The sequence below is a fragment of the Diorhabda sublineata genome, chromosome 6 (assembly GCF_026230105.1).
Source record: "Diorhabda sublineata isolate icDioSubl1.1 chromosome 6, icDioSubl1.1, whole genome shotgun sequence".
Taxonomy (NCBI): Eukaryota; Metazoa; Arthropoda; class Insecta; order Coleoptera; family Chrysomelidae; genus Diorhabda; species Diorhabda sublineata.
In genome coordinates, this window is record NC_079479.1 from 4,197,980 (window position 1) to 4,212,335 (window position 14,356).

Here is a 14,356-nt window from a genome sequence, read left to right on the forward strand (position 1 = left end):
TTACCTGTACAGGTGATATGGCAACGCCGACAGGTTACTATTGGATCTTATTACTCCTCCCCTGGTAAACTCGAGAGAATCGAGAATCTGTTTCTTCAGTTCTTCAGTTCGAGATATAAACGCGTACGGGTTGGAATTGGTACCGCGAACGTTTTGGAAAGTATATAAATGATATAAAAATGTACACATGTGAGGTCATAAACCGCGACGTGATTGTCAAATCGTCTTTACACCGGTTCCTACATAGTGATGGATAATACCTTTCATTGTCACGGATTGTGAGAAAATTAATTTTAATAAACTTGTGCTTGGAATATAAATACAAAAAAAAAGTTGTTACAATTATTTATCAATCGATAATAGTCAGTGTCAGTGCTAAGTGTGAGAAAAATCATTTTGTTTTCGATTGGAAGTTTTCAAAGTGGCCCGTCTGTAAACGGCCATATTGCATACCACACCGACAAAGACGGCGGTTATTCGGTTATGCGAGGGCAAGAGAGAAACGCGACTTCTCCAGAGGCTGAACGACTTGTTGTGGTGCGGGGAGCGGATCTGTGGAATGTTAGAGTTCTTCATCTAACACACGTGTATTAACGAAATGTTATAAATATTTCGTATTAATTATCGTAAGATGCAGTAGTGGGATAATTTCGGAAATTGAAAAAAAATAATGTGGGAAACTTTGTTAATTTTTTGTGCGGTTTCTACGGCGGGTGCGCGCACTCCCGGACCGGGACCGGGAAGAACGGTTTATAAAGAACCTTTTTACGGGTATTCGACGCAAATGCAATCTCGCGCCGTGGATACGCGAGTAACTTTAGAAATATTAGAAGAACAACCTAAAGGAACCGTAGTCGGAAAGATTCCCATCAAACCCGGATTTACTTATAGATTCAACGAACCACCTAAAGAATTTATTCTCGATCCTAATACGGGAGAGATTAAAACAAACGCCGTTATCGATAGGGAGATAATGAAAAATGATAGAATCGATTTGGTGATTTTATCTAGTCAGCCGACGTATCCTATAGAAGTTAGAATCGTTGTTTTGGATATAAACGACAATTCTCCGGAATTTCCTGAATCTAGTATCGAGGTATCGTTTTCGGAAAGCGCAGCAGCTGGTACACGTCTTTTATTATATTCCGCATTTGATAAAGACGCCGGAATAAACGGCATTACTAACGATTATTCAATAATAGCTGGTAATAAAGATGAGAAATTCAAGTTAATTCTAACACCGAATCCAACAGGTGAAACGTCTTATTTACATTTGGAAACTACTGGAAAATTAGACAGGGAAACGCAAGGTTTTTACGTATTGAATATATCAGTTAAAGACGGCGGAAAATCACCTAGATACGGTTATTTACAAGTGAATGTAACGATATTAGACGTTAACGATAATCCTCCTATATTCGATCACAGCGATTATATAGTTTCTTTGAATGAAAGCGTTCCACCTGGTACGTCTGTATTACAAGTAATGGCTACCGATAACGATATGGGTGATAATGCGAAAATAACATATTACCTAGCCGATTCCGAACATCAATTTTCAGTAGATTCGGAAACCGGAGAAATATCCACAACGGAAAATTTAGAATGTCCCCAACAGAATTGCAACAATCCTTCTAAACCGGGAGGAGCTTGTCCGAAAAGTTGTGTGTTTACAGTATTCGCAAGAGATCACGGAACTCCCAGACAAAACGGTAGAACTTACGTAACCGTTAATTTAGTTGATGCTAACGATCACGATCCGGTGATAAAATTTAGATATTTTCCTTCGACTTCCAGTTTCGCTACGGTCGACGAAAACGCTGTTAATGGAACTGTAGTAGCAGCAGTTTCGGTTGTCGATCAAGACGAAGGCCTAAACGGAGAAACTACGGTAATGATATTATCAGGTAACGAAATGAATCATTTTAGATTAGATTATACCCCTAGTTTTGATATAGTTAGAGTTAGCGGCGTTTTGGATCGAGAAGATATATCAAAATATAACATAACCATCGTGGCGACCGATAAAGGTAATCCACCGCGTACGGCGACGGCTTTTTTGATAATTCACGTAAACGATGTAAACGATCATGAGCCTGTGTTCGAGAAAAGCGAATATTCCGCCATTCTCAGCGAATTAGCACCTCCCGGTACTTACGTAGCTGGTATAACAGCTACCGACGAAGATACAGGAGTCAACGCTCAAATATATTACGCTTTCGTTTCCGGTAATGAAAATCAATGGTTTATTATCAATACAGATTCGGGATTGATAACGACACGCTCTACATTAGACAGAGAAATTCAAGGTACAGTCGAATTGAATATATCGGCAAGAGATGGTGGACCGAATCCGAAATGGGCGCATACTCAATTGAAAATAACAATTTTAGACGAAAACGACGAGGCTCCCGAATTTTCGCAATCTCGTATCAACGTTAGTTTATCAGAAAGCGTACCACCCGGTACTCTCGTTGCGATGTTAACCGCTTCGGATCACGATCAAGGTACAAACGGCAGCGTAGCGTACACCTTACATCCAGCTGTTTTTCAAAGATACCAAGACACTTTCTCTCTTGATTCCCTCACCGGTCAACTTGTTACTAAAACCGATTTAGATAGAGAAAAAATTAGTTTTTACGAAATCAACGTTATAGCCAAAGACCAAGGTATACCTTCACAATCTTCTACGGCTACTGTTTATTTATCTATTTTAGATATTAACGATAATAATCCGGAATTTTATCCGCAAAAATATTTAGTAACAATTTCCGAAGATACGAAAATCGGTAGTTCTTTATTAAAAGTTACCGCTACCGATAAAGACGAAGGAGAAAATGCAATGGTAACTTTTAAGCTTGAAAACGGCGGTGAAGGTATATTCACAGTCGATGAATGGACCGGCGTTATATCTATAAAAGAAAATTTCAAATTAGCCCCGAAACCTATATATCGCTTAAAAATTTCAGCCATCGATCAAGGCGATAAAAAAGCTACAGAAGATGCCATTGTGGAAGTTATAAAAGATGCTTATTTAGAAGAATTACATTTCGAAAATTACGCTGGATATGATTTTCAAATTACAGAAGATTCAAGCGGCGATAAAATTTTCGTAAAAAGAGACGTAGGTATCGTACACGTCAGAAATAACGATGTCAAATACTACATTTTTCACGGAGATCCAAATCGCAATTTCCAAATCAACGAAAATACAGGAAAAATATCAACAGCTAAAAATATCGATAGAGAACAACAAATGTCTTATAGCTTAACAATTGTAGCTAAAACGGGGCTAGCATACGGTAAAACTACCGCAAATATTATAGTGCAAGATTTAAACGACAACAAACCCGTATTTTTACGCGACAAAGAAGAAATAAAGTTACCAGAAAACGCCGCTGTAGGTCAAGAAGTTTATCTAGCACGAGCGCGAGATTCGGACGCCGGAATCAACAGCAAAATAACTTACACTTTAAGCAACAACGAACACGATCAATTCCGAATATCCGAAACAACGGGAGTAATTTATTTGAAACGACCAATAAGATCCGAACCGGGAAGTGTTTTGAACATAGAAGTAACCGCAACTGACGGCGGAGACGAACCTTTATCGTCGAAACATTCCGTTATGATAACAATAGAAGACGTTAATGATCATACGCCTATATTCGATCATACGTCTTATGAAACTTCTTTATTAGAATCAACTCCTGTTAACGATCGATTTTTCGCTTTGGCAGCTACCGACGCGGATTTAGGATCGAACGGTAAAATAACTTATTTTATATCGGAAGGAAATAACGAAGATAAATTCGGAGTGTTTCCCGATGGATATTTGTACGTTAAAAAATCTCTAGATCGCGAAGATAAAGATTATTATTCGTTAACGGTTACGGCGCGAGATTCGGGAAATCCCTCAAGATCTTCCTTCGTTCCTGTTGTTATACATGTCATCGACGAAAACGATAACAGTCCTCAATTTACTAATCAAACGTTTATATTTAATATAAGAGAAAACGAACCGCCGGATTCTTTTGTGGGGAAATTAACAGCTACGGATAAAGATATAGGAAGAAACGCCGAATTAATATTTTCTTTATCGATGTCCCAAAGCGATTTCGCCGTAGATCCTAAAAACGGTTTCATTAGAACCTTACACATATTCGATAGAGAAGAATTAGTAATGAATACCGGCCAAAATGTTATCACTCTAGAAGCTTCTGTAGCCGATAACGGTATTATTAAATTACGAGATAAAGTTAAAGTTTATATCCACGTTTTAGACGTCAACGATAATCCGCCGAAATTTCTACGAACTCCTTATAAAGTACAAATATCCGAAGGGTCTACAACCGGCGCTCAAGTGACTAGATTATATACCACTGACGCCGATGAAGGATTAAACGGCGACGTATTTTATAAAATAATCGGCGGAAATGACGACGGACGTTTCGAAATCGACGAATCCACCGGACAAATAACTCTACTTCGTCCTTTAGATAGAGAAACTACTTCTAAATACGTTTTAAAAGTGATAGCGCACGACGCCGGACTAATGAAACAACTTACTTCCACGACAACCGTGTCTATCGACGTTTTAGACGAAAACGATAACGCTCCCGAATTTACCCAAAGCGAATCGAGGATATCGGTAAACGAAATGACACTAGTAAACACCGAACTTATAAAATTCAAAGCTACCGACGCGGATCTAGGCGTTAACAGCGAAATTGTTTATTCTATAACGGCAGGTAATAGAAAAGATACCTTCCATATCGACGCTACGACCGGAGTCTTGTATTTACATAAACCGTTAGATTTCGAAGAATTGACTGCCTATCAACTTAACGTTACAGCATCCGATAATGGCAATCCGAGATTATCTACTAATATTTTGTTCGTTATTGCCGTAGAAGATTCCAACGATAATCCTCCGTCGTTTCCCAGTACGGCTATAGTTAGACAGATTCGTGAAGGTATCCCGATTCACACCCCCATAGTTACTGTCACCGCCGACGATCCGGATTCCGGATTAAACGGTAAAGTTTCGTATTCGATTTCGTATCAAGATCCGGATGATAATAGACGACATTTCGGTATAAATCCTCTTACGGGGGTTATTCATACTTTACTACCTATCGATAGGGAGACTATAGATACGTTCCGATTAACTGTCGTCGCTACCGATCAAGCTATTCCCGATTCTTCAAGACTTTCCGCCGATAAATTAGTTACGGTTATCGTAGAAGATGTTAACGATAACGCGCCGATTTTCGTATCGATGAATGCTGCCATTTTACCGAAAATAAATAGTTTCAACGGAGGTGATGTATTGATAACGAACGTTTTCGCTCGAGATTTGGACTCGGCTACGAACGGTTTGGTTACTTACGAATTAGCTAGCGGTAACAGCGATTTATTTAAATTAGATCAAAGTACTGGAGCGTTGAAACTTCGACGTTCAATATACAATCCCGAACCGACTTATAGATTATCGGTAAAAGCGACAGACGAAGCCGTACAAAACGAAAGAAAATCCACCGAAGCTTATTTGACTATAATCGCAACTAACGATATAAAGAACGGTCCCGAATTCGAGAGTGATCTATTTACGGGTAGTGTATACGAAAACGAACCGACGGGGACGAGTATCTTGACCGTTTGGGCTAAATATCATAGTAGTGAAGTTGAATATTATGTAACGAACGTGACTGGTGCGGGCGTACAAGTAGACAGACTCTTTGATATCGATACAAAATTAGGTGTTTTATCGACTGCTACCGAATTGGATAGAGAAATGGGAGTGGATACTTACGAAATTGAAGTTTACGCTATTGTAAATGGAGCCGAACAACTAGGAACTTCTAAAACAAAGGTTTGTACAAGAATTTTATTGAGCTTCAGCTTCTTATTTCTTTTTTATTATCTATGTTTTTGAAAATTAGTTTCTATATGTAATAATGTGACAAAATTCAGGAGGTGATTGCTCAAAGGAAATTATGATGGGTCTTTCCTATAAAAGCCCAACTCTTTCCGACATATCGCCCTTACTTAAAAGGTGGTGATTTTACATGGAGAGTTATCCACGTGGGCTACTTTCATGTATTATGGCTAAAGGTGGTGTGCATGTATGTATAGATTTGGGGTTTCGTATGTACTGCGAAAAAAGTCCACTAAAATATTGTGTCATACTAGGATTAAGAGCTCAAACTTTGATTTATTAACAATTTTGAATATAAAAACTAGAGATACTTCTTATAAATCCAATTTAGAATCGGAATGAGTGGATCGATTATTTTTCATCACTAATATTGTCCATATTTTCTCTTCTCTTCAATCATATGATTAACTCCAAAAAATTTCAATTCAAAACTGGAAACTTATCTCTTTATCTGTGGGCATACCATTTCAATTGAGTTTATTTCGCGATGTGGTGGAGATTTCGAACACAAAGTGTTTTGTTTGGGATAGAACACTAAATTATATGAAAATATACAATAAACCTCACACAGTAGGGAGTGAATGTTCACACACAGTGAGTAATTGGAGGCTCCATCTTCCACGGTTCCCTAGACAAAAATCAACATTGTAGACAGCTCGTCGGGGCGACAAATGGTAGAAAAAGTCAAGTTCAATCTTATTTTTTGAATTAACTTCGTATGTAGAGGAGCAGTTCGAGATCGACGATTTTTACAAAAAAATTGATAATGGCATTATGATTTTGATAAAACAGTTTCTACGTAACATCATTCAATGCATTGTCTACCAAACTTTTCGTTTCATCGACCACTTTCATACTACTGCAGCTACATTACTACCAATTTCCAAATTTCGAAAAACAGTGTAGTTCTATACAGAGTCAGTTTTATATATGGAACGCCTCAATTATCTCGGATTTCGGTTAGGATATAAATTATTATTATTATATTAGATATTCCACGTTTCTTGTTAACTTCTACGCCGTTGAAACGTCAAATTATTGTAGCAGTCGTAGCCACCTAAATGTATTATTTTAATTTCGGCGGAGATAACGATAAGCGAAAAATATACAGAGGGATCTATTTGAAATAACGAAGTTATTTATTTTTCCGGAACAAGGAAAGATCTGACAACAATGTAAATACCACCGTAATACCGGCCGTTTCCGAGATAATTGAGGCGTTCCATACATAAAACTCACTCTGTATACGGACACTTACGTTGTGGTTGAGCTTCAACGACGAATTAACAGCTTTTGAAAATAAAAAGTTTAGCATGGATTGTTTGATAGGGTTAATTATTTGATAATAAAATGAACTCAACATTGGTATTTATATTGGTGAAGAATTATACAGTTTTTTTAATTTTCCCGTTTGAAAAATCGATGCGAACGGGATGACGGCCCGCGCGGCAACGTCAACTTTTGACGCGTTGTACTGGATATAGAATAAGCAAGTTTTTACACGTAACAGTCGCTGAGAGTCTTGAAATATAATCTGTTTATATTGAGCGAAGCCAACATTTTAGTTCGAAATCCAATAAATTTTCATGGACGATTGTGAACTCTCATTTTTTGTCACGCCCCACGTAGAATCTCCCGTGGATTCCTGGTGATCCATCTGGACCACTTTCGAAGTCACGGATTCAATGTATTTCAGAGCGTTACCTTAAGTAGTTGTTACTTACTCAAGGTTCATTACCCGATGTTTATTATAGTCTGATCTAAACATAAATGAGCTTATGCGCGAACATCTTCATAAACTCAACTTTTTAACATTTATTCTTTTCAAATAAATCGGGAATATAAATATTAAGATCAAAGTGTAGTGACTCGGAGTTTAAGACCACAAAGGCTCGAACATAATATACAATTATGTCATTATGAATGTGGTAGTGATCGAGATTTTTAATGAGGGGATTATTGTTGGAAACCAGGCATTATTATAATCAACTTTGAAAAATAATTGATTGTTTACGGTTTGTTGAGTTTATGATTATATACAGGGTATGTGAGTAATAGATTTAAAACTTTTCACACTAAGTTTATGGGATTTTGATGGAGGCTAATAAATTACAAAAGCATGAACGCCATTTCAGCAAAACAACATTTTTTATTAAATAATATGTAGTTTATTTATATGAAAATCGAGTATATGTGAACAGCCATTTCATAAATGGAGTGTTGTGAATGAAAAAGTTTGTCAAACGAGGGGGCGATATCACGAATTATTTTCTTTTTTGTAAAAATTACGTTAAAAGTATAAAATAATAAATACAAGAATAACAAGTGTGTAAATTACCCTTTTTTCGACGAATGTGGATATTATCGACAATTACATAAGTCGAAAAAAGGTTTTTATCTACGAATTGCATACGATATTTTTTCTACAAGGTGTTCAAAAAGAGTATCGGGTATTTGTTTTCGCGCCACATTCGAAACGGAGCGACGAAAGGGACCGGGGAGGGGTTCGTGGCGTCCGCCATTTTGTGGAGTCTTAGTCAAGATGGAACAATACTCGGGGACGTATCGCGCATTTTTCGTACGAGCGTATTATCGTAACGGTGATTCAATAGTGACTGCCCAACGTCTGTATCGCGCGGAATATCGTTCACACCACGCGCCCAGTGACGATAACATTAGGAAATGGATCAGGATGTTCGAGAATACAGGTGCGACATTTTAAATTCTAAACTCTGGTCGCCGTCGTTCAGTTCGCGATGAAGAAACAATTGAAGAAGTTGAGGCGTCGGTTCGTCGAAATCCATCTTTATAAATCGGAAAGCGAAGACAAGCGTTAAACATCAAAAAATCGTCGTTACATTTGATTTTAAAGGAAGATTTGCATTTAGAAGCCTATAAAATTCAATTGGTTCAAGGATTGAAGTATACGGACTATGCTAATCGACTGAATTTTGCGAACGGAATGATGCAGCGATTTAACAACATAATTTTCACATGAATGATCACGTTAATAAGCAGAATTGTCGGTATTGGGCAGTCGAGAATCCGAGACGAAAGCATGAACGACCCCTGCACTGTCCAAAGATCGTTGTTGGGGCCGCTATGTATGCTAAAGGAATTATTGGTCCTTATTTTTATGAAGATCAACGAGGCCGAGCAATCAATGTGAATAGTGACCGTTACTACGATATGTTGCGAAATTTTTTGGTCCCAGAGCTGCAGGAGTTTGCAGGTTTCAACTCAAGAACGTGGTTCCAGCAAAATAGCACCGCTTGCCATACCTCGAATGACTCGATGGAAGTTGTGAATGAATTATTCCCTAATAAAATCATTTCGCGAAGGGGTAATATCAACTGGCTTCCCAGAAGCCCCAACCTTAGCCCGCTTGACTATTTTGTATGGGGATACCTTAAAATTAAGGTTTATCAAAATAATCCAACGAACCTAAGCCAATTGAAGGAAAACATCAGGTCAGAAATGGCAGCAATATCAAGAGCTTTGTGTCGACGTGTTATCACCAATCTTCGTTTCCGTTTAGAAGAGTGCCAGCAACGTAAAGGTCATCATTTGGATAACATCATCTTTACCAAATAACTTTCCAATTTATATGGTATCAAAAAACAATAAAAGTTTTTATTTCAAGATGTTGCAGCTGCTGATACAACAGGAAACTTATTACACAGATAGGAAACGGGAAGAATGCTGCCGGCAATTTTATAGTTTCCAATGGAGTCCTCACTGCACTCCTTATGGACTGTTGAGGATCATCCCCAGCGTCGTTTGATCGTCGTCAGATTCGCAATTAAAGACGCTGACAAACATTGAAAGCAGTGACATGTAAAGAGCTCTGAATCAGATAAATTCAAAAACCTAGTATAGCAATGTCGGATTCATCATACTAAACGTGTTTATTCCAAATGGATAGTGCATTTATTGTTAACGTACTTTACAAAAAATCGTGCTAAGTAATGCAGCATATTTGAAGTAACTACTGACGTAGATTGAGGGATTCAAAAACTGGAAAAAACATGCTAAGGTTAACATAATAAATATGTCGATTTTTGAGGTCTCTACTTACCGAAACAACTAAATGGCGTTGTCATATTGTCAACGTTCGAAAATATGAGTTTTGGATGACCAAAAAAGGCTGAGGGGGATTTGTTAAATGGGTTAAACATCCTATTACAAAGATTATGCTAATTTATAGGGTGGATTTAAGAGATATATTAAGAAAAAAGAACCAAGGACACGAGTATGTCTGGAAATAAAATATTTTCCTTAAAAACTGTGCTTCTCTTAAAATTACATGATCCAACCTAGTACGTTGATTGTTTGTTTAAGTATATTTGCAGTTTTTTCTTTTATTCCTTCCAAACTTTCGGAAAATCTTGTATTTACAAATCTATTCTAGAGAACAATTGAATCGGTTTTTTTAAACGGGCGTAAGTCTTTTTTTGTTCGATTTTTTGTTTTGGTGGTTTTGTAGTCTAATAATTTTGTTAACATGGCGATTTTATCACGAGTGGAAATGGGTAAAATAAGCATTTTGCTCTTTTCTTACTGGAAACCTAAAATTAGTTCCAAGTCAATACACTGAGCTTCGTCTTTTCAGGCCAAGCGATGTTAAGGTTCTGCTTATACCTGACAGATTCAGGTCGTTTCCAGAAGGTAACATTTTCCTGTTCGCTGCCACAATTTCCTCCCGTATGACAGGGATTTCGGAATAATATCTAAGGCTTTAAAGAAACATTTTTGATGTTCATGAAATAACTGACATAATTTTGCAAAATTCATTACGGTTTAATAAGTTCACTGTTCATGAGGTTACATCGTCTGACATAGTTTTAGATTTCAAGATATGACAATATTGGTTTAACAAAAATCGTGTGTAACTCAAGAAACAAAAGGAAAAAATACACTAGAAGGATAAAATATACTTTCAGATTACTTCTTTAACTTCGTTTATATATCTAAGTTAAAAGGATGTGTTAAAGCCTATCTTACAATAAATGATATTATTCATCACAATTTTTTACTGGCTAAGACAAAAGCAGATATTCTTTCCCCACCTTTGGTTGAGACTTACCAAGGTCAAGTGCAAAAACTACAAAGATGGAAGATATTAAAAAACTGAGAGCCTACCTTCCAGATGAGCATCGGGGATTTTTGAAAGAAAGTTGTGACTGGCCAACTGATGACAGATCTCAAGAGATTACCATCGAGGCTGAAGAAACCAACGATGACCCATAACACAGAAATATGGCCTCAAATCTACATGTTTGATTTTTTTCCTTTTTTAAACTCATTTAAGTAATTTTACTATGGTTTTTAGTACACTGTAAACATTTTTTACTTGGAATTTAATGGTTTTTTTATCTCCTTGCAACTAAATTTTTTTTAAAAGGGCCGTAGTTTCATATTTTTAAAGCTATATATAACTAAATTATGGATAAATATACGAGTGTAAAATTTTTAATCATGTTGTAAATTTAATTTCTTTACATGTCGACATTTTTTGAAAAATATTTTGATTTAAACAGTTTTTTTAGTTTTACTTTCTCGGACTTACGCCCGTTTAAAAAAACCGATTCAATTACAGGAATTGTTTTTTTTGTTATTGTTGTAAATTTAATAAGACGTTTTGTTATATCAACACATGGCTAAAATAACTATTCATATAGGGATCGTGTGAATTTGATATACAATTCATGTCCAAGCGAACAACTTGAAATTATAAATTTTCATATATTGACCTGGAGTGTTTCCAGAACTTATAGTCACGAGTTTCGAATAGCTATACTCGATGTTTTCTTGGAAATACGACAATTGACGAGCCTTAACAAGCCGAAACAGATGTCCGACGTTGACCCGGAAAAGATAAATTTTCAACAAATAACAGTCTTTATCTAAATTTGATTTTACGCCCCCACGTACACCCATGAAATAATTTAACCACTTATATAAGTTCATGAATTTACGCTTCAGTTTACTATACATTTATACGGAGTGAAACAACAATTGAGAGTAAATAAAAAAGATGCAGGTTGTCTCTGATACATTTGTTTTTTACCTTGTTAGTTTGTGAGATGCAGGGTGATAAATTTTATTGTATATATTCTCAGGGCTTATAAAGAGACATTTATAGGTTATAGCCTTTGTAAAAACAGTATTTAGTCAAGTTGTAACAGTCCAGTGAAGTAGTTAAGTTTATTTCAAGGTAATACATACGTCTAAAGAAAAATATTTTGCGGTATCTATTTGGGAATAATTTTTAAAATTATCAAGGAACTAAACAAAACTGCAGGATAATATTTAGGGAAGTTTTTGAATTACACTCTGTACGAGCTCAAAAAAAACACACATAAATTGAAATTACAACTAAGGTAGCCATTTTTACATAAAGTAATCGATATCTCAAAGAGGCTTGCTACTTAAGTTTTGAACGCATCAACATCTTCTTCAGGTGTACAAAAACGTTGACATCGCAATCTATTTTTGATCTACGGAAATGAGAAGAAATAATTAGATGCTTAACGAAGACTGTACGGCGGATAACTAACATAAATTCGATGTTTTGACCGTTCAAAAATGTATTTGTTTGAACTGATGTCTAAGAGCTCATGTTGTCCTATCGGTTTCCCTGATTTTTTCGAACAATTTTGGCAAACAAATGCTGGTATACCATTCAGAATTGACAGTTCTACGTTGCTTTAATGGAACGGTGTCACAATTTCTGTCTAGGGAGTATCTCTTGTTATCTGAAAACGGCAAAAAGTCGCTGGAGTCATATCTGCAGAATAAGAGTATGAGTTGTCTTCTAAGAGTTTGGTTTTTTGGATACCGTGACTTTTTGAAATTATCTATCTAACTATATCCCACTGACTGCACCAATTAAAATATTAGATTTACGCAATATATTTTTAGAAACAACGATTATAGCGGTTGTACAATTTTTCGATACCCTCATTCTTATTAGGATTTTTCTTTAGCCTCAATGTAGGCTTCATCGGAGCATCTTTGAATCTGAGCATCTTGAATAGATCTCTCACATACCCAAATAATCATTCACGATCTGTACAACACCTTATATCCTTAGGGTACCTTAATCAACTTCATTGTACTGTCCGAAATTATTTTGTTAACATATCATGATCTTTTCGTCGGTATGATTTTCTTTGAGGCGTCCACTGCGTGCATCGTCCTCGGTGCTCATTTTGCATCGTTTAATCTTGGAAAAAACTTCTTAACTGCTGATTTACCTGTGGCAAAGTCTGAATAATTTTTAGCGATGTTCATAAACTAATAGCTCGATAGCAGTCAAATTTATACACGTGTCTTTTGAAGGTTAGAACTAACTGTAAATCAAATGTATTCAATACTACGAGGGCCGTGGCAGAAGAAAGTGGGCATGCGCTGTAGGCGACTACGAAGCTTTCGTACTACACTCTTCGCCATTTTTGACATTCAGGCGTCAGTCGGCGTCGTGCTACAGCCACGTAAACATGTCCACCATTGTTTTATCCTCCCGCCAAGTGTGAATTGCGAAGTGTGATTCGTTTTCTACAGGATAAAGGCGATAGTGCTGCAGAAATCCATCGGAGAATGGATCGTGTGTATGATGAAAGCTTGAGTGATGGTGTTGTGCGTGGCTGGTGTCGAAAGTTTAAAGGATGTGCATGATGAAGGACGCAAATCGTTCGTTTTAGATAACCTGGTTCGACGAGTTTCAGGGTCCGTTTTGGACTCTATTATTATTGAAGGCTTAGGCTATATTGGCGGCAACTTTCTTGAAGAGAGTATTGAAAAGCTTTTCCTCCACAGATACGACAAATATCTCAATCTCTTCGGTGATTATGTACAAAAGTAACCGTAAGTTGATAAAAAACGACCCTCGTAGAAGCGCCATTTATGTGTCAGCCGACTTAATAGTTTTTCTATTATTTTATAACGAACCAGCACACGATTTCTCTATTTATATTGATTTCTGGTGAGTCTAAATATGTTTACATTTGCTAAGAAAAAAAAAATGAATTTATGCGTGACTTTATGGCACCGTGTATATTTTATAGGAACCTATAAAGTTAGAGATCATTTATCGACTTTAATTTCTACTTTCAGTTTCGTATCGAACTTGTCTTGTGCAACATAATATGATAATGGTGTTACGTTTCTCCAATAAACGTCCTTTTTTGTCTTGTAGTTTGCTGTTTTGATAAAGATAAATAAATGATTTGCCGGCTATACTTATTTATGTTTAATTGCGACAGCCTGGCGTTTGTTCACTTATTTTTTCCTTTTTATTACACGCCATATTAATGATTACGTGGACGAAAGGATTTTATTAATATGGTATTTTTTTTTTCTACATTCATCTTATTTTATAATTAAAACATATTATAATATTTTCTAATTGTA

The 14,356-nt window shown here is 36.4% G+C and overlaps 1 protein-coding gene across 1 annotated transcript in view; it reads left to right on the top strand.

Annotated features, from left to right (window-relative positions):
* The first annotated feature begins 105 nt into the window (after positions 1–105).
* Positions 106–14,356, top strand: part of LOC130445301 (cadherin-related tumor suppressor) — a 209,998-nt gene continuing 195,747 nt past the window's right edge. The window contains exon 1 of the mRNA XM_056780866.1: positions 106–5,875. Coding sequence (XP_056636844.1) covers positions 671–5,875 — 5,205 coding nt within the window. The 5' untranslated portion in view covers positions 106–670. The remainder of the gene's footprint in view (positions 5,876–14,356) is intronic.